Source organism: Alnus glutinosa, chromosome 2 (genome assembly GCF_958979055.1).
Source record: "Alnus glutinosa chromosome 2, dhAlnGlut1.1, whole genome shotgun sequence".
NCBI lineage: Eukaryota > Viridiplantae > Streptophyta > Magnoliopsida > Fagales > Betulaceae > Alnus > Alnus glutinosa.
The window spans coordinates 21,175,418-21,196,854 of record NC_084887.1 but is presented as its reverse complement, the minus strand read 5'-3'; the positions used below and the strand labels follow the sequence as shown (position 1 = coordinate 21,196,854).

The 21,437-nt window shown below is 40.0% G+C and overlaps 1 protein-coding gene and 1 long non-coding RNA gene across 2 annotated transcripts; both read left to right on the top strand.

The window, feature by feature from the left end:
• The first annotated feature begins 3,782 nt into the window (after positions 1-3,782).
• On the top strand, positions 3,783-17,430 carry LOC133861653 (uncharacterized). Its single transcript, XM_062297443.1, has 5 exons — positions 3,783-4,011; positions 4,210-4,290; positions 4,886-4,983; positions 6,524-6,565; positions 16,220-17,430. The coding sequence occupies exon 5, from the start codon at positions 16,228-16,230 to the stop codon at positions 17,272-17,274; it is 1,047 nt and encodes a 348-aa protein (XP_062153427.1). The 5' UTR covers positions 3,783-4,011; positions 4,210-4,290; positions 4,886-4,983; positions 6,524-6,565; positions 16,220-16,227; the 3' UTR covers positions 17,275-17,430.
• An 80-nt stretch (positions 17,431-17,510) lies between these two features.
• LOC133861654 (uncharacterized) lies at positions 17,511-20,743 on the top strand. The gene is made up of 3 exons (XR_009899057.1): positions 17,511-17,942; positions 18,812-18,875; positions 20,456-20,743. It is a non-coding gene; the product is annotated as an uncharacterized LOC133861654 (long non-coding RNA).
• The last annotated feature ends 694 nt before the right edge of the window (positions 20,744-21,437 follow it).

Sequence of the window (21,437 nt, the reverse complement as noted above, 5' to 3'; positions counted from 1 at the left end):
AGAAGCGGTTTGAGTCTATTCGCAAGGATCTTTGAAATAATCTTGTAGATGATGTTGCAAAGGCTAATAGGGCGAAAATGTTGTACATTCGAAGCACCTAACTTTTTAGGAATGAGAGCTAAGAAAGTGTGATTCTGCTCGCAGAGAAGTTGATTATGCTTGAAGAAGTTCCAGATTGCAGGCAGAACAGTGTGTTTGATAATATCCCAGTAATTCATATAAAACAAAGCTGTAAAACCATCAGGCCCAGGGGCTTTTAAGCGCCCCAGACTAGCAAGAGATGTATAAATTTCAGATGCTGTAGGAATAGCACAAAGAGAAGTATTATCATCATCAGAAATTGATGGCTGGAAAAGATCCAAAAGCTCTGAGGGAGGAGAGATATTAGTAGTATGGAACTGATCCTTGAAATGATTAACAAAGCAACTACCAATAGCAGACCTATCAGTTAGCCAACCAACAGTAGGAGAGAATAAACGAAAAAATATTATTCCGCTTACGCCGGATAAGAGTACTTGTGTGGAAAAAACGGGTATTCAAATCCTTGCAAGTTAACTACAATTCCCGAGATTTATTTTTCCATAGAGATTCCTCCTGTTGAAGTAAATCATGAAGCATAGATTTGAGATGTAGTTCCAGAGCCAAATTAGAATCCGAAGGAGCAGCCTGCTGGGTAGTATCCAACAAATGATAGGTAGAAGTAAGCTTGGTATGTATATTTCCAAAAACATGTTTATTCCAATGCTTTAAAGCCTTCTTTGTATTTTTAAGCTTTTTTGAAAGGCAAAAAGAAGGGGATCCCAAAACAGAAGAAGACCAAGCCTTACCAATCACAATGCCACAAGAAGGGTCACGAGTCCAAAATTCCTCAAACCGAAAAGGACGAGGGAGAGAAGGGAGAGGTGTATTAGTATCCAAAATGAGAGGATTATGATCAGAGGTGTGGGCAGGTAAATGAGTAACAAAAAAAATGGGGAAATCTATGAATCCAATCAGAAGATGCAATGCCCTTGTCCAAACGTTCCTTTATTAAACCAAGACCCTGTCTGTGGTTAGACCAAGTATAAGGATTACCAGAAAAGCCCAAATCAATCATGCCCATAGAGTTGAGGAAATGAGTAAAATTGTTATTGAAGCTACTGTGAAAATTCATACCACCAAATTTATCAGAAGGAGAAGAAATAGCATTAAAGTCACCAATGCATAGCCACGGCATGTCCATATCATGGTTACAATCAGCAAGTTTATCCCAAAAATCAGAGGCGGATTTCTTATAAGGAGGACCATAAACAAAAGAGATTAACCATTTCACAGTAGGCATAGTAGAATAGCACCAAACACATATGATATCATTGTTAACAAAACAAGAAGTCAAGTTTACATCAGAATTCCAGGCAAGCAAAAGTCCACCTCGAGACTGAGATGGAGGAGCCTGGAGCATCAAGGGAAACCCAAGTTTATTCATAATATTACTAGCTACAGCAGGATCAGTTTTTGTTTCTGACAAAAAAATAATATCAGGATGATTTAACCTGATAATTGACCTGAGACTACGAACTGTAGAGGTATTGGCCAGTCCTCTACAATTCCAAGAGAGGATCTTCATGGGACTGGAGGGAGCATGGTCGAGCCAGCCGCCTCAAAAGTTGGATGAGTTGAGCCTGAACCAGAGCCAGGAGAAGCAGGGTGTTGGTCATCCACCAAAACCAGCTGTGTGATACTGCGAGGCATACGGGAAGCCTTGTAAACTTTCTTAGCCTCTGTTGGAGAAGAAGTAATTTGAATGCCAGCAGATATATCCATCTCAGTGTGAGGAGAAGGCAAAGAAATTGAGATATGGGGCTCGTTAAATAGCACAGGACCGAGAACAGTAGTTGCTGGTGGAGAGTGCTTGAAAGCTGCAAGAGAGAATGCTGCCAAGTCCATTCGATCCTTTAGATTACGGGTGGAGAGAGCAGGGGGGAGGGTCGGCACTTCAAAGGCGGAGAGGGAAGGTCTCCTGCTTCAGTAAATGAATAACGTTTTCTCCCAGGAGCAGGGCTAAGGCGAGCTGGAGAAGGAGGAGGAGACAGTGTAGGGGATAAGCCACGGATAAAACCAGTTTGGGTCTTTGGGGGGTAAGGGTGGTAGCGGGCTGAAGATCCACCAGAGACACTAAACTTTCGGAGAGGTGGGGCAAAGGGATTAAAAGTAGGGGGAGTGTATGAGGGTGATCTGGGGGGAAATTCTGTGGAAATTTGGAAGGGGGTGGAGGAAGAAAAACGATGGGCTGTGGGTAGGATGGGGAAGGGGCTAACGGGCATTCCAGTGGGCTTGTGAGAGTATGTGGGGAAGGTGGGGTTGGGGGATTAGATCCAGATGCAGTGGGGATTGGTGTAGAGGATAGCCCATGTAAAAACCTGTGTAGGGTAGCCTGGTCCATAGCATGAACTGAAAAGTCCAAAGATGTGTAGAGGCTTTTACCTTTATCAGAAGAAGGCCCAACCGATGGGTAGGCTAGTGACGAGGCAAATTCTTGGCCATAGGAGCGAAGATGTGGATTAACAGCAGCCACGTGTGGGGGGTGAAAGTCTGAGTGGGCGTAGCTTGCGCTCCAAGTTGCATGGTGCAGTGGTGGAGCATCGGAGCACCGGGAAGTCTGAGGGATGGGGACTTCATGGGGGAAGAAGGCACACAGATGAGAGCAGAAGCTATGTCCGGTGTGGTGGGCGTTGTCATGTTGGATAGCAGATGTAGTAGTGATTGGGAGGCTCGGAGCATAAGACGATCTGGGCCCAGAGAGGACAAACGCCCTTAGAGAGATACCATACTTGTCTTGTGGCCCCTGGGGTGGAGGAGCAGGGCAGAAACTCTTCTGGTGTCCAATAATACCATAAAGGGTGCAGTAGCCCGCCAGACGCTCATAGAGATACAGAATCCAAATAGCAGATTTACCAGTTCGGGGAAGAGAGAATCCAGGAACCAAAGGTCTCGTGGTATCAATGGCCACTCGAAAACGGAGATGATGAGTACTAACAATAACAGGCGGCTGACTTGGAAACACAGGAGAAAGAGTACCCAAAGATTTGGCGATGCTAATTGCGTTGCGAGCAGTCATGTTCTGAAGGGGTAAACCGTGAGCTTGGACCCAAAAGGGACAATGAATAGGGATTGCCTCATCAAAAGTAAGGTCAGGCGTCCATGGCTTGAGCACCAGCAAAGAGCCCTTGATATTCCAAGGACCAAGTTCCATAATTTTATGAACCTAAGCTTTGGAGGAGACCTGGATGAGGTATTTAGAGTCAGGGAGGTCAGCTATTTCAAAAGGATGAGCAAAAGTCCAAGAGTTGGAAAGGGAAATACTGAGCCAATATGCAGAGGGTGACCGTGAAGAGAGGAGCTTACCAACAATACGGTAAAGATCAGGTTGAGGGGCAGTAAGGGGAATGGTTTCCAAGGTGGTAGGATCATCACAGTTGAGTGCATCCGTCTCATCTATCAAAGCTTGCAAATTTTCAGAAGACATAGCCATGAGGAGGAAACAGAGAAAGAACAGGAGACAAGAAAAACAAAGGAGACAGGGAAAGAAAGGAAGGAAAAGTCAAAAGAAAGTAGATATTAAGAAAAGGTGTGTGTTGTTTTTTTTGCAAAAAGTGGAGAACAGGTAGAAGCCTGGAGAACAATGACAGTGGCGGAGATTAGATGGGAGTACGAGAAAAACAGAAAGTAGATTTGGGTAGGGATAACCTAACTCTGGTTAGAGAGAAGGTAGAGGTTCTCTCACTAGGATGTGAGAAGCGTTTAAATATGAACTGCAAATACCCTCTTATTTGGTTTGGGATTCTGAAGCCCTCTGGCGTCATGTTCTCTGCAAAGAGACTTTTCTCTCTTTTATCTCTCACATGAGATTCAAGAGAAGGAAGAAGAGGAAAATGAAAAGGACCTACAAAATAAAAAGCTAAAAAGAGAGATAAAGGGACAAGGAATGAAGGACGACTGGCTTGCAAGAGTCCTTCGCCTTTTGATTCTCTAGTATGTATTTGGTTTATTTGTATGTTTTATTTTGTTTTCTTTGTTTTTTGTTTGGTTCGATCTTGAGTTATTTTTTAAATCAGAGACTTCTGTAGATTTTCATGGGTTAAATGTTTTTGTGAAATATGAGTATTCTTGCTTTTGATCGATGAAGTGGGGATATTAGATGGGTTTTTATGATGAATCTTGGCATTCTAGGTCCAGGTTCGGTGCCAGGACCTCTCTCTCGTCCCCAGAGATCAACGGTGGATGTTCGAGGAGTCCAAAGTCAATGGCCTGGTAAAACCCTCTCCCTCTCTATGGTTTCTGTTTCTCTACCATTTTTATTTGTGTTGTTTTGTTTTCGAGAAATACTTTTTTTTTTCCTCTCATTATACGTACGGATATGCTTTCAAGTGGCTCTGTTTGTTTTCCGAGAAATATGGGAAGATAGAAGAAATTGTAATGTGGGTTCTTCATTTAATTTACATTTTTAAGTCCTATTATGGGACCCATACGACCATACAAGCAAAGCAACCTTAACTTGGAAGAGCCCTATAGATTTCTTTTTCTTTGTTTGTTTGTTTGTTTGTTTTTTTGTTTTTTTTTTTATTTTATTTTATTTTTTGTAAGTTTAGAGCCCTATAGATTTGATTTTGTGGAAACCAAAACCAAAACGAATAGATTTCTTTTCTTCTTCTCCTTTTTTTTTTTTTTTTTTTTTTTGTTTTGTAAGTTTAGAGCCCTATAGATTTGATTTTGTGCAAACCAAAACAATAACGATACAGTGGTTTTGGTATGAGTAGTCATTTTCTATGGACCATGTGCTTTGTCAATTTCTCTTTTATATATTTGGTCAAATATGTTCTAACTTTTAAATGGGTTTATCATTTAGGCTTTGCACGTTGCAACATTGTTATGACTTGACTCTCATTGTTGTTGTTGTTGGGAGTTTTTGGGAATCTTGTTAAGAGAAAGAATCTACGCTTAAAGGTACCCTTTTCTTTAAACCTTATAAATTGTGTTTAGTTTAGTTTACTAGTAGTTTATACTATTGTGTGTTTGTGATATCATGAAAATTTGAAATTATAATTTTGAATCGAGTGGGTATTTTGATGTAAAAAAATTATACAAGTTCGTCTCCTCTTACTAAAAATCCTGGTTCCTCCCCTGATCATACCAGTCTAATCTCTAGTGACTAAGATATATATGATGCCCTGACCATGATCTAGTAATCGCACCTCATATATTATTCTATCATATCCTCTCAAACTGCGCCATAATAATTTACAAATCTAATATTTGTTTGCTTTACTGAATTACTAGCCGCAAATTACTAGTTGTTGCATAACTTAAAGAGAATTAAGGAAAGACAATAGGATCTCACTATTGGGAATAAAAAAGGATTGAATAACTTAAAGAGAAGGAAAGACAATAGGATCTCACTATTGTAAAACTAGCTCTTAAAGATGGGCAAAATGGTTGAAAAGATAAAGGAGATCCAATATATTGACATGAGAGAGCCAAAACTCAAAGAATTGTCTGCGGAGCCAAAAATTAGTTTTGGAGCCACTTAATACGAAAATGCTAATTTTGTTTAGAGGACTTGATAAGAAATTAGTTTCGAGGGCCAGAAATATAGAAGTTTTTTTTTTTAAAAAAAAAAAAAATTGTGGGGATGACCTCCCCAAAGCATAACCTAGGTCCATCCTTGGTTTGACTGTGAAAACCTATATCTTGCGGAGGAAAAATAGCCCTTGCAAAGTTTTGTTTTTTAGGAAGCAGCAAGAACTATATTTGCACAAAGCATTGGCATTCCCCCATCCTCTCGTAAAAGACTCATGATCAGCTTTTTAATCAAAAATAAATTTGGCAGTTGGAAAAGCTTTCTGTAAGCTAATGAAAGTTAGAGTGTACTTATAAGGGTTTGATTTTTTTTTTTTCCTCTGCCCTTGTAAAAGTACTTATTGGCTGTCATTAAAAATCTGAATGGTTGTATTGCCCATCTATCTTATGTTGATACAAGAAAAAAAGTGAATTCTTATATAATTGGCATCTCAGACTTATTTATTTTTCAACCCTATGTTTTATGGTTTAATTCTTTTTTTCCTGCCCTTATAAAAGTACTTATTGGCTGTCATTAAAAATTTGAATGGTCGTATTGCCCATCTATCTTATGTTGATACAAGAAAAAAAGTGAATTCGTATATAATTAGCATCTCAGACTTATTTATTTTTCAACCCTATGTTTTATGGTTTGATTCTTTCTTTCTTTTTTCCTGCCCTTGTAAAAGTACTGATTGGCTGTCATTAAAAATTTGAATGGTTGTATTGCCCTGTCCCTAATTAATTTGATTAATTGTTTCTTAGCACAAAAGAAAAATATGCACAATACATTGTTGTTAATATTCATCTGGAATGTGTTAAACGAGTGTCTTGTTGAACACACTTTGTGCACATAATTAAGCTACTGTGTTCTACACTTGTGATTTGTAATTGATTGTATACTTGCATTTGTGATTGTTCACTCCAGCACCGACGGTACTTCCTACGACCATGTCCGACAATTAAAAAGGTATGATGCTATTCAATATTTCAACGGTTGTTCATCTGTTTTAAACTTTGTGATGTGCTTTCATTTCATTTATACCTTAACATCTATTGTGTTATGCATATGAAACCTTTTCATAGATGTCATTTTTCACTGCCCCACGAAAGTCCCTAAGAAAGCACCCAGTACCAACCCCATCCTCCCCACCGTTAAATCCCGTACTTGTCAAATGGACCGAAGACCATGAATTGATGGAGTGGAAATGGTTGATCCAATGTCCCTGGATTTGACCTCTAATCCTTCCTTGTGTTCAGCTGGACTGCCCCCATCTCTCTGCCACACAACAAAATATGAGCAATTGCTCAATATTTGCTGCAAGAGTTAAGTCAGTTATTAAATTGTTGTTGTTCACTTGGAATGTTACTGGACTAATAGCTAGGGGTGGATGTTTTTCCATTTTGACAAATTGGAGAAACGAAACAGATATCACAGTTGATAATTAAATTCTAAAGCTGAATATTATAGCTACGAGTTTGAGCACAGTGTTATCTTGAAAGACAAAATAAATAAAAATGGAAGCCACCAAAAGATAAAGCAGGACAGAAAAAATTGGTCGTAGAAAGGGGATTTCTTCTTGTTGATGATAAAAGCTTCTGCTTTCTTAAGTGGCTACTGAGAGGGGTTCCAACCTTGAGTGATTTTTGTTTCCACGAGAATTAATTCATCTTGGTACAACCCATACGAATTTAGTCTTGAAGAATTGCTAATAGAATGCAGTATAAGATATACACGTTTGCTATGATACATACTACATTTCAATGCAGTATAAGCGACATGTTTTAGTCTCTACAGTCGCATCCTTTGTCCTACTTATAAAAGTATTATTGTGTGTGAGAAGGTGGGTGAAATAAAAATGACCTCTTGTGAAAGAGTAGCATCAGCTAGCTGCAATTTCTCCTCAAGCTCTTTCACTCGCTTCTCTAGAAGCATGATTTTTTGGTTCTTTGCTTCAAGCTCTTCAAGAGAATGCTTCTGTGCTGCTTCGCTTTCCAACTCCTTTTCTTTCCGGTTGGCTGGAAATTTGGACAAAGAACAGTTCAAGAACAAGTGCTTTTAAAATCCTTAGATTGAAATTCCATATAGAATAAGTGATTAAAGATCTACAAATAGAGAATCAGGATTCAGGCCACAAAAATAATAACAGATCTGCAAACAGGAAAACTGCAATTTTGTTCCGAGAAATGGCTATTTATTGAATTATGAATTATGTCAAAGATAGAAATGAAGCCTTGATTTCAAATTATTTGGCACTCTGGTAATTTGTTTAAATAATGAATAGTGTGTAACCTGTTCAGCAGTGGTGTTCTGAGCAAGTTGTACCTCTTTCTGAAGTTCTAGCACCTTTTCATGTAATAAGAAATCTCTATCGTGGACTTTATGAGCATGATCGTCCAATTTTGAAAGCAATTCTGTCTCTTTTTCAGCGGCAGCCACCTGATGAATGCTTTGAACCTACAATCATCATATCAGTCAGAAATGATACGGCAAGCTCCATTAAATTTTCGATTGAAAAAGTGAAACACTTGAATTGAATTTGCAGAGCTTATTCTCGAAATCCTGGTTCTAGCAACAATTGCGAATCTACTGGAATACCTCTTGTTTCAGTCGATCTTCGCTTTTCACCAATTGTTCCTCAAGTTCCATGAGACAAGTTTGCAACACAGTTTTCTCAGTAAACTCAGCCTTGAGCTTTTCAATCTCGGATCTTAGAGCATCTTGTTTTGCATTCTGTTCCTTCAATTGTTCTTCAAGCTGCAATATCACAGTCTGAAGTTCCTTCTTGCCATTTTGATATGTTTCAGCAAGAAGGTTGTTCTCTTCCATAACAGAAGATATCTGTATTTTTAAAACATATTTAGAACATCGTGGGGCAAAGAAATGTCCATATCATTGTTCACTGAGGTATATAAAAAAAAAATCTCCAAACCCGAGACTGTAGTTCTGCCCTTTAGAAGCAAGCTGGTGCGCTAAATCTTCTATGGCATTCTTTGAAGATTTAATTAACCTCTCTCTCTCTCTCTCTCTCTCTCTCTCTCTCTCAGATGGGTAGCGCGTGAGGGTATCTGTGGAGGAATAGAAGCATAATTCTGTAGCTTCTAGGAGTGAGTTTGACGGGTAGTAATTTGCTTTTGGAATAGCTGTTTTTTCCAAGTTAAGTTTCATGATGGTGATTTCTTCGTGCTGGTGGTCGGTCGAGTCAAAGGAGTTTGCTTTGTCGGTGGTGGGTGGATGTACAGGTATTAGGATCTTTGAAAAACGCAAAGGAGTGACGAGGTCCATTCTCTTAGACAAAGATGAGGCTGCATGGTTGCTAAATGTTTTTCATGATCTGGTAACGGTTAAAGACCGTAGAGTGTTCTGGAACCAATCCGTTTCGGGCTTCCCTCGAATTATTGCGCAACAATGTTCCAGTAGGCATGGCTTCTTTTTTACCATAGAAGAATATGAGGGTAGAAGAAGGAGAGGTTCTGTCTTGGTGCCTAAAGGGATACTTGGCGAAGGGTGGAAGTGTTTCGGGGAGGAGCTTCGCTTAGCTCTCAATAGTCTTCATGCTGGCAGTTCAAGCTACTCAAAGCATTTGCATGGTAAGGAAGTTTCACAACCCGAACCTAAATCCGGGTTGAGGAGGAGTTTTGCTGAAGTTTTGAGATCCTCTCTACCGAAGACTGAAGAGCCATTTAGTCCTTCCACTTCCACTGTTGCTAGGGTCCCGAGGTGGCTTGCTGTTCCTGGGGGTACTGGGGCTTTGTCGACACATACTGATAAGGAGATACCCAACCAGGCCCGTGCGAAGTCTTCAAAGAAGGGCGGTCGTGCTCAGGAGATTTCAACGGAAACGTCGTCTCCGGCGAGGAACAATCCTCTGAAGACAGCTCCGATGTCTCATTCCAACTCCCCATTTCTCGATGGACGCCGGTGCTTCTACTTCTAATGTGCAGTCGGCGCCGATAGGTTATGGCAATTCGACGTCCGCGTTTGGACTCAGTTTTTCTGGCAGGGTTTATCAGCGTCGAAAAGTTCAAAAATCTTCGGTTGTTTGGAAAGTCAAGCAGGGACAGGCCAAACCGGAGGTGGGTTCGATTCAGAGCAGGGAGAAGGCTGGGCTTATTTCGATGGTTGGGAATGAGGCCTCTCCGGCTTCTGAGAATGTGTTGTGCGGTGGGGGAGGAGAATCGGAAGCCTTGCAGTTAGCCATAAGACAGTCGGAGGAGTTAGCGGTTGCATCTCCAGGGTCGGTATCAGATTGCTCTTGTCAGTCTGGGTTCGGCTCACATGAAGCTAGAAAGTCGATCGAGTTAAAGGAGAAGGGCTCTGTTGTAGAAGAAGGATCTTCACTGGTTTTGTTGGAAGCTGTTGGAGGATTGTTGCTGGCTCCTCAGGTTTCCATTTCGTAGGTGTATGCTATTTTGGGGAATTCTGAGTTTGGTACAAAATTAATGGATCAGAGGCAAGAAGAATGCAATCTCGAGATGGTGTTTTGTTCCAGAGAAGAGGACAAAGTGGGCTACAAAACCGAAGCTTCTTAGGTGGGAGCTTTAGTGGGAAACCGCCTATGGGAAGGTACAGGGGACAAAATGGAGGTTGGGGGGTCTTCTTTAAATAACTTGGTGGCTGAGGAGGGAGCTCATCTTGATTGTTCCTTGAATTTGCAAGACCATTTTTCTGAAGGTCTCTTGCTACAAGATAAAGACAGGGCTGGTCAGGGGGAGTTAGAGAGTTGTGAGCCAGTGGTAATCACACCATTGGCTGTGGAAGATGGAGAGGGGCAGAGGGTGTCACCTAGATGGGTGGTGGAAAGAATCAAGAGATTTTATCCAATTATAGGGCTATCTTGTGGTGGTTTGGAGGACAAATTGCTGGCTGTGTTTGAAGAGATTGAAGCTGCCAGAGATTGCGCATTGGCAGCACCTAAGACTAATTACTTGTCTCCACAAGGGGCGAAAGGGCAGAGGGAATTAAATAGGTTGGCTTGGTCTATCAACTATGAGAAAAAAGGGGCTCATTCTGATAAAGGCCGACATAAAGGTAGGTTTCATCTCGTCTCTATGAATCCTAAAATAATTACGTGGAACGTTAGAGGGCTTAATGGGATTGAGAAAAGGTTGGACATTAGAGGGCTTCTAAAGGAGTGGAAGGCGGATATTGTTTGCTTGATGGAGACAAAGATGGCAGTTATCTCTAGGGAGGTGGTACGAAGTTTATGGGGTTGCCATCATGTTGATTGGTGCTATTTGGGGGCCAATGAAGCGTCGGGTGGGATTTTGTTAATGTGGGATAGAAGGGTGGTGGAAAAATTGGAGGAATGCGTAGGTAGGTACACCATTGCTTGTTCTTTGCGCAACACCGGAGATAATGTAGGTTGGGCTTTTGGGGGTGTTTATGGCCCGAATGATGACAGGGATAGGAATGATTTGTGGATTGAATTAGTTGGATTAATGAGTTTGTGGGAGTTGCCTTGGTGTATTGGGGGAGACTTTAATGTGGTTCATTTTCCAAGTGAGAGATCTAGTGGTGCCGGCTATTCCGCAGCTATGGAAGAGTTTTCAAACTTCATTTTTATGCAAAACTTGGTGGATCTTCCTCTTGAAGATGGCCAGTTCACTTGGTCAAATAATCAGGAAGATCAAATATGGTCTAGAATTGATAGATTCTTAGTTTCTCCGGAGTGGGAAGAAAGATTTCCCGAAGTGATTTAGAAGAGATTGCCAAGACTTTTATCCGATCACTTTCCTTTGTTGTTGGATTGTGGGGCACCAAGAGGAGGTAACAAAAGTTTGAGAACATGTGGCTGAAACATGAAGGTTTTATTGAGCAGGTTAAGATTTGATGGTTGTCTTATGAATTTTCTGGTTTACCTAGTTTTATATTGGCTAATAAATTGAAGGCTTTGAAGAAAGATTTGAAGAAATGGAACATAGAAGTGTTTGGTGATATAGGGAAGAAAAAGAAAGAATTATTGGAGGTTATTCGAGAGCTGGATGCTATTGAAGAATGTCGTAGCTTAGAGGAGGACGATAGGGTTCGTAAGATTGATATGTCGAGAGAGTTAGAGAAAACTCTTCTTTTTGAGGAATTGAACTGGAGACAGAAATCTAGAGCTTTGTGGCTGAAGGAAGGGGACAAGAATACAAATTTTTTTCAAAGGGTGGCAAACTCACATCGTAAATTCAATCAAGTGAACTCTTTGAAGATCAATGGTGAAATTTCCAAGAACCCTACGGAGATTCAGGAACACATAGTCCAGTTTTACAACAATCTGTACTTTTAGAATTGTTCTTGGCGCCCAAGGGTGGATGGTCTTTCTTTCCTATCCATTGATGAGGATGAAAGTATTTGGTTAGAAAGAGATTTTGAGGAGAAGGACGTGTGGGAAGTGATCAAGGAGTTGAACGGAGATAAGGCACCAGGTCCAGACGGGTTCACTATGGCATTCTTTCAGAAGTATTGGGATATTTTAAAATATGATATCATGGCTGTTTTTGCAGAATTTCATTCTCGAGCTAAGTTCGAAAAGAGCTTTAATGCTACTTTCGTTTCTTTGATTTCAAAGAAGACTGGTGCCATGCAGGTGAAAGATTTTCACCCTATTAGCTTGATTGGAGGGATTTACAAGATTATATCCAAGGTCCTGGCGAACAGATTTAAATCTGTTTTGGGCAAGATTATCTCTAATTCACATAATGCGTTTATTGGCGGTAGACAAATCTTGGATTCTATGCTTATTGCTAATGAATGTTTGGATAGTCAAATTCGATCGAGAGACCCAGGTCTCCTATGTAAACTAGATTTGGAGAAGGCATATGATCATGTGAATTGAGACTTCTTGCTTTATTTGTTGCAGAGATGTGGTTTGGGAGAAAAATGGAGGGATTGGATATGTTTTTGTTTATCTACGGTGAGATTTTCTATTCTTGTTAATGGAACCCTTCGGGTTTTTTTAGTAGTTCTCGTGGTTTGCGACAAGGAGATCCTCTTTCTCCTTTATTGTTTGTGGTGGTTATGGAGGCTTTGAGTCAAATGCTGACTGCCGCATTGGATCAAGGTAATTTGACAGGGTTTTCAGTGGGTTCCATAGATTCTGAGGCCTTAGTTGTGAATCACCTTCTGTTTGCGGATGACACATTGATCTTTTGTGGTACTCAAGAAGAACAAATTCGACATCTGAGATGTATCTTCTTATGCTTTGAGGCAGCCTCTGGTTTGAGAATTAACTTAGGAAAATCAGAAATTGTTCCTATTGGTGAAGTAGAGGATGTTGAAGGGTTGGCTAATCTTCTTGGATGTCGGGTTGCATCTTTGCCTATGACTTATTTGGGTTTGCCTTTGGGTGCTTCTTACAAGTCCACTTCTATTTGGAATGGTGTTATTGAAAAAATGGAAAGGAGGTTGGCGGGATGGAAGCGAATGTATTTGTCGAAGGGTGCCCGGTTGACTCTTATTAATAGTACGCTCTCCAATATTCTTACGTATTACTTATCTTTGTTTCCTATTCCAGTGAGGGTGGCTAAACGTCTCGATAAAATTCAAAAGGATTTTCTTTGGGGTGGCATTGGTGACGAGGCCAAATTTCATCTAGTGAATTGGAACAAGATTTGTACTCCTTTGCATGCTGGTGGGTTGGGAGCTCACAATTTCATCAAGTTCAATTGAGCACTCTTGGGTAAGTAGTCGTGGAGATATGGTAGGGAGAGAGAGGCTTTATGGTGATTGGTGATTCATGCCAAATTTGAGAGTCTAAAGGGTGGGTGGTGCTCGAAAGAGGTGTTGGGTTCTTTTGGAGTGGGTGTTTGGAAACATATTAGGAGGGGGTGGGAGAAGTTTCGCAATTTTGTTCGTTTTGAAGTGGGGAATGGATTACATATTAGTTTTTGGCATGATTGGTGGTGCGGGGATAGACCCTTGAAGCAATGCTTTCCAGCTTTTTTTAGCATAGTGAGGAACAAAGATGCGATGGTAGTGGATAACTTGGCTGTTCATAATGGTGTAATTGAGTGGAATATTCTTTTTACGCGACAACTCCAGGATTGGGAAATGGATATGGTCCTTTCTTTTTTCGATAGACTATACTCCATTTCGTCTCAACAGGGAGAGGGCGATAGGTTGGTGTGGAATTCCTCTAAAAAAGGTTTATTTGAGGTGAGATCCTTTTATGAAGAGCTTATTAGGAAAGATGGCCCATCTTTTCCGTCTTTTCCTTGGAAGAATATATGGCGTGTTAAGGCTCCAACAAGGGTGACTTTCTTCGTTTGGTCAGCTGCTTTGGGCAAAATATTGACGCATGATAATTTGCGTTAGAGAAATGTTATAGTGATTGAGAGGTGTTGTGGTGTGTAAGAAGAGCGGAGAATCTATTGATCACTTGTTGCTTCACTGCGAAACTGCCCGGGATCTTTGGAGCTACATTCTTATTTTATTTGGGGTAGAGTGGGTTATGCCACGATCGGTGTTGGAGTTGTTAAATACTTGGGGGCCGGCGATAGCGTGTGGTCATGCTAAAGAAGCTTGGCGGTTAGCTCCTCTGTGCTTATTGTGGTGTATTTGGAGGGAGGGGAATGCGCGGCTTTTTAAAGATGTAAAGACATCTACGATGGAGTTACGGAAACGGTTGCTCAATACGTTATATATTTAGATAACGTCCCATCATAGTTTGAATTTTTTTCTTATGTAGACTTTTTAAAATTATTCTCTGTTCATCTATTTTAGGGGTTCTCTTGTATACTTCTCGTGTATAAGGGTTGCGCCTCTCTGCGCTTTTTATAAATTGAAATTACTTATCAAAAAAAAAAAAAAGCTCTTCAACTCTGTTTTGTCCTTCTCAGCAAGGGCTGCAGACAGTTTTGCCTGTAAATTGCTCAGTTCGAACTCAGTACGTGGCCACTTCCTGAGTAAGCTTCATATTTGCCTCAGCCAGCCCCCCACTCTCTTTTTCAAAGTCACTTGACTTGGTTTGTAGTTCCTCAACAATGCTTTCCAGATGCTTTAATTTTGAGAGAGTCTGTTCCAGGTCAGTTTCTCGAGCTTCAGTCATTGTACATGCATCTTGAGCCTGTTCTTCGTTCAACTTTATCTGGCTTTCTAGAGTACTTAGCTTCTCAATCAGGTCTTTGGCTTCTGAATCTATGTGAGTGAATCTGTGAATGGCTTCTTGTAACTGTCTTTCAGCTTGCGCAATGCGATCTTGAGCTGCAGACTGTAGTTCAGAGGCTCTTGAGTGCTGGTCAGTTAACTCTGCAACAGTGTTCTTGTGAGAAACAAGTTGTTGAGAAGTGGCTTCCTTCTCTGAAAGAGCAGAGTTTAGCAATTCCTGAAGTTCATCAATCTTGCTTTTAAGCTGAATGTTGGTCTCAACTAACAGCTCATTCTCTGAGAAAGATTGAGAAGCTTTATTTTCAGCTGTCAAAATCTGTCCTCTGAGTTCTTCATTTATGCTTTCTAAAGAAGCCAATTTCAATAGTCTGATCCAATTCTTCCTTCGAAGATGCAGATTTTCCTACTGCTGCAGCTACCTGCTCTTCATAAATCTTTACTTGGTCTTCATGAATCTTCAATTTCTCAAACAAATATTTCGCCTCAGAATCCCTGTTGTTGAAGTTTGATATAGCTTCCTGGAGTTTACTCTCAGAATCCCTTGCTAGGGATTCATGTAAAAGTTCAAGCTCTGAGTTTCTTGCAGTAGTTTGCTCTATCACTTTTCCATGTTACTCTAGTTTCTCCTCCGCAGATTTAAGCTTCTCAACTCTCTCATTCCAGCAGCCTTAAGATCATTTTCAATGCTTGCCAACTTCTCTTGCATCAGATTCAATTCACTTCTTGAAACCTCTAATAGATTTTCTGCTTCAGCAAGCATCTTGCCAGAACTGATTGATGCATCTTCTAGCCTTCCTTTCTCATCTGTTGCTATATTCAAGGACTCAGTCAACTCTCTTTCCTTTTCATTGGCCATCTGCAATACAACTTCAAGGCTTGATGCTCTAGCTTGGAAGCCTCAAGTTCTGATACCTTGTCAGAGTATTTCTTGGAATCTGTTTCTGCATCCCCTCATTTCTTTTCTAATGTGCTTATCTGGCTTCAAGTTCATGAATTTTATACTTCTCTGTTTCGAGGAACAATTCTAACTCGCTCACCTTTTTACCAGCATCCTCCATTTCGGAATGAGATACCTGGATCAAATCTTCTAGTTCAAGTGTAATGTCCAAGAAAATATTTAATGAGTTTATTAGGATTAATTAAAATAAGTCTATTAAGTGTGGTAAAATAAAATAAAGTGTTTTATTTTATTCTATGGACTTGTAAATGGTAGTCATGAAAAGAAAATATAAGTGGCATTTGTAAGTCTAATCCAACACTAATCAAAAAGAAAAAAGGTATATGTCATGAGAAATGCTAAAAAAAGCAAATGGTATCAGAGCAGTTTAGTTCTAGGGTTTGTTAGAAAAGCGGATAAGCGGAAACTCAGGGTGGTGTTAGAGTCTAAGTGTAACGAAAGAGCCTTAGGAATTCAAAAGCTTTAACACAGATAAAATAAAATTTTTAGGATTCTTGTGTGCATTTCATGGATCCTATGATGCGTTTAATCTTCCTTGCTCAGTGGTATTTACGTGGCATTTCGTTGTGCAGACGAGAGTATGCCGCCTAGGCAACGTAAGCCTCCACGTCGCTATAGAGATGAGGGATCGATACATGGAAGTGGCGGTGAAGCACCTCCACCTCCACCTCCACCAGCCCATCCTCTACCCATGCCTGACTTGGGACAGTTCGTGGCAGCCTTGATGGATGCCATACCTAGACGAGCTGAGCGAAACGAAGTGGTGGGTTGTTCATCGACCACTTTCTTCAAGCATAACTCACCTTGGTTTGATGGGAGTGAAGGACCTATGGCTGCTGACAATTGGGTCTCCAACTTCCAAGACCTTGCTGATACCCTCAGGTGCACTGATAGCCAAAAGGTCGATTATGTAGGGTTGAAGTTAGACGGAGAAGCCCGACTCTGGTGGAAGGCCATAAAAGAACTCATCGCCGAAGAGTTAGGGCACGGAGTTCCCATTCCATGGGAGCGATTCAAGATGGAGTTCAACAATCGCTTCTTCTCACGAGCATATAGACAACAATGTGCACGAGACTTCCAAGACCTAAAGCAGGGGAACATGACAGTTGAGCAATACTTAGCTGAATTTCTGAAGCTGTCAAGGTTTGCTCCTCACTTTATTCCTGATGAAGAAACCAAAGCCGAGAGGTTCCGTGACGGTTTGACACCGGGGATTCGTGAGAGGATTATTTTCCTTGAGGTCACCGATTACTTCAAGATGGTGCACACTGCTACCATGGCTGAAAAAGGGATTCGTGAGGCAGCTGCAGACTATGTAAACAGGAAGCGGTCGATATCCACTTGGACATATTCTTCTCCCCCACCATCCAAGAGGCATGCTCCGAGAAGTAGTACTGGGCCTCAGGGAAGAAATAGCACTACTACTAGCCTAGGTAGTGATAACTGCCCACAGTGTAGCAAATGCGGGAAGTCGCATAGGGGAGAGTGCAGACTGGGGACAAATACGTGCTTCAAGTGTGGCAAGACTGGCCACTTTGTTAGAGAGTGCACACAAGCAAGTATGGGAAGAGGACAAGGGTCGCAGACAAGCGTCAATCAACCAAGGCAAGCAGCTATTTGCCATTAGTGGAATTTGCTTATAATAACAGTTTTCAAGCAACTATTGGCATGGCACCGTATGAGGCATTGTATGGGCGCAAATGTCGATCGCCTTTGTATTGGGATGAGGTTGGCGAGAGACAGCTGTTGGGGCCTGAATTGGTGCAAGAAACGAAGGAAAATATTGCACTCATTCGAAAGCGTATGCTCACCGCTCAAAGTCGACAGAAGAGCTATACGGATAAGCATCGCCGTGAGCTCAAGTTTGCAATTGGGGACCTTGTATATCTCAAAGTATCACCGATGCGAAATGTGTATCGTTTTGGCAATAAGGGCAAGCTCAGTCCTAGGTATATTGGACCGTTCCAAGTGCTTAAAAGAGTGAGCCCACTAGCGTACAAGATCGAGATGCCTCCTAATTTGGCGGGCGTTCACGATGTTTTTCACGTCTCTCAACTGCGGAAGTGTGTTCACGATCCATCACAGGTGATTAGTCATGAGCCTCTTGATATTCAACCGAATCTAACATATGAAGAGTTGCCCGTGCAAATTTTGGATCGTAAAGAGCACCGGTTGAGAACCAAGTCTATCCCTCTAGTGAAAGTTTTATGGCGGAATCACGGCGTTGAGGAAGCCTCATGGGAACTTGAGCAACAAATGCGGGATAAATATCCTCAATTATTCGAGTAAACCCAGGTATGATTCTTTGATTCATATCGATTATGCGCTAAATTCTCTATTGAAGTGCAAGTTGACATGTGCTTACAGCAGTGTAATGTCCAAATTTCGAGGACGAAATTTTTATAAGGAGGGAATGATGTAATGTCCAAGAAAATATTTAATGAGTTTATTAGGATTAATTAAAATAAGTCTATTAAGTGTGGTAAAATAAAATAAAGTGTTTTATTTTATTCTATGGACTTGTAAATGGTAGTCATGAAAAGAAAATATAAATGGCATTTGTAAGTCTAATCCAACACTAATCAAAAAGAAAAAAGGTATATGTCATGAGAAATGCTAAAAAAACTATAATTAAATACAAAATATATATAAATATATATATATATATATATATATATATATATATATATATATATATATAGTGAGGCGCACTGTGCGCCTCACTTGAAGAAGAAAAAAAAGATGTTCAGAGGCAGCACGGCTGCCTCTTTTTTTTTTTAAAAAAATAAATTATTAAAGTGTGGGGCTTGCGCCCCACACCTGCGCCCCAAAACGGGGCGCAGCAATTAGTGAGGCGCGCCTCACTCAGTGAGGCGCACCTCACTTAAAAGAAAAACAAAAAGAAAGAGGCAGTGAGTGCCTCTTTCTTTTCTAGCAGAAAGCACAACGTGAAAGAAGAAACAGAAAAGGGGGGAGGTTTCTTAGTGAAAAATTATGATCTAGGAAGATCTAAGGGCCCAATCTCAAATCTGATTTTGGAAACGTGATCTACGAGTGTGGATCTACGTTTTGATCGATTATTTTGAGGTAAAACACTAAACTCATATTTTTGAGATTTTTAATTAAATCTTGTAAATGTGAGTTTAATTGAATGTTCTCTTTAGGTGTTGGCTATTTGGAATTTTCTGGAGGCTACCCAAGCCTTGGGTATTAGTTGGTGAACTTTGGGTAAGTCTTTCTTAAATCCTAACTTTTGGAGTTATGTATCTAAATTGGGATTTTGTGTCTAATCCTAAGTAAACCTTATGGGTTAATGTTATTTGTGTTAAAATAGCATTGTTATGTTATGGTTTAGTAAAAATAAAATGGTGGTTAGCATTTAGTATGATTAGATTAGTGAATATTAATTTGGGATTTTTTTTTAGGTGCTTAAACCCTAGATTTTTAATTTGTGAATTAATTAAATTTAGGGTGTTGATTAATCCCAAAATTATCTATGGATTTCATGAAAATAAGTGTTTATGGGGTTAGGTTTTAATGTTAGTAATTTGTATAATCGAAGATTTTAATTGTAAACCTAATAATAATTCTATGTATAGGCTTAGTTAATTAATGGGTAATAAAGTAAACCTAAGAATTTTATGGGTAATTTAGTGATGTAGCCTTTGAGCGATTCAAGGTACTACTTAGTGTGGTTATTGGTTAAGAAATTGAATGGTGCGTTGTATTGTGTTTTAGCGGCACTTTGTGGGTCGAATCTTGAGTTGTTGGAATTTGAGAGTATAAGCAACTCAAGGTGAGTATTCTATTCACTGAGAAGTATTACTTTCTTAAATGATGAATTGCAAAATATATATTGTTTTACAAACCTGAACCAACTGTATGTTGATTATGAATTGTTTTGGATGATTTGAGTACTTTGGAGTATATTGAAATATTGATGATGTTTTGAACTATGAATATGATTGGTGAGTTTAGAGTGAGTATAAAGATTTAAGTTATGTAAATTGTTAAAGAAATGACATGTTGAATTGATTATGTTTTGTTAAGAAAGCATGTGTTAAAGGCATGATTCATAAAATGAAATGTATATTGTGTATATTGTTTTAAAGCATGATGCATATGCATATGAACGCTAAACGTGCATCGAAGTGAGGTTCACAACTCACGGGAAACAATACTTGGGGTAATTCCCATGATGCTTGGATTAATTTCCATGATGCTTGGGGTAACCCATGATGCTTGGATTAATTTCCATGATGCTTTGATTAATTTCCATGATGCTTGGGGTAACCCATGATGTGCATTGCATAATCATTCATAGCATGGTTTTGATGAGTGATGTTTTTATATTATGAGTAGTTTTGCTATACGTATTGGTATGCATAAGAGTTTTAATGGAAAAGAGCTTATGTATATTTCTATCGGATAGTTGCATGATTTAAATGCCATTGATTTCTAACATAAGGGTTATGTAAACCTAAGCAAACAAACCATAAAGTATTATCGTAGGTGAGGTCGTACGTAGTTGTTTCTACAACACACTTCTGCGTATAATCTTAGCTGCCTATCATGTTTAAATGTTTTCTATAAGTCAGTGTTTACTATATCAGCTATGGGGGTTTTCAAACAAAAATTTATAAAACTGGTGGCTGTTATAGTGTACGCATGACAAAAAAGGAAAAGTTGGTTCTTTGCGAAAACTCAGTGAATAGTATACCTCTGAGGTCTTAGTGTATTTATTTATGCTAAGACGGTGAACTCATTATTTCACCTATATGGATGTGGCTACCCCCACAACCGTATAGATGGAGCTTCTTTGGCTACAGGTACACCCGACTTGGAGGATGACCCCGTAGCTTTTTATTTGGGATACTATGACTAGAGCATGACGTGACAGTTGTAGTGCTATGGACCGCGGGTTGTCCATACTTTTGGGTATTTTGTATATGGCTCGTGACAAATGCGTCACTTATTCTTTTGTGTAGCCATCCTTTTGTAATAGTTGTAATGATGTTAAGCCTTAAACAGTTAGACATGTGAATGGCTCTTTTGTGTAAACAATATGTTTATATTTAGATATGCTTTTCCGCTGAGTTAATGATTGTATCATTATGTTTTCCGTTGCATAGATAGAACTCTGATTATCAGGTGCATGTTATGGGGCATGTGCCATATGTTGGTTGAGCGACATGTAGTCGTGCCACTGTGAAGATCCATTTGTATGTTTTAAAAAAAATAAATAATTAAATGGGTCGTCACATCAAGGCTGCGCTGATGTTTCATATTGGCTTGATCCTCATGTTCAGTACATTTTCACACGGTGATCTTCAACTCCTTCTCAGGCTCCGAATTCAAGATTGAGGACTGGTTTAGAGCTGATTCCAGCTAGTTTATCTTTTCCTGGTATTCCTGCATTTGGCCATTCAGCTGAACTTTTTCGTCCTCGACCACTCTCGATGTAGCATTTAATTCAGATATCTTCTCAGAAAGTTCTTTCAATTCTCTTTCAGCATCACTGCATTTTAGTTCTGCAAATTTTAACTGTTGCTCAAGCTCCATATTCTTTTGTTCTACTGCTATAAATCTTGTCTCAAACTCTCTCAGTTGTGATTTTGCCTCATCTGCTGCTGCATTTGAAGCCTGGATTATAACTTTTCCAACTCACCTGCAGAACATTGCAGCTCATCCTCCAACTCCTTTATGGCTTTATCCTCTTTCTGGAGCTTTCTAGCTCAAGGCTGAGACCATCAAATGCCTCCTCCACCTCAGTCAAGTACTTGGTTTTGG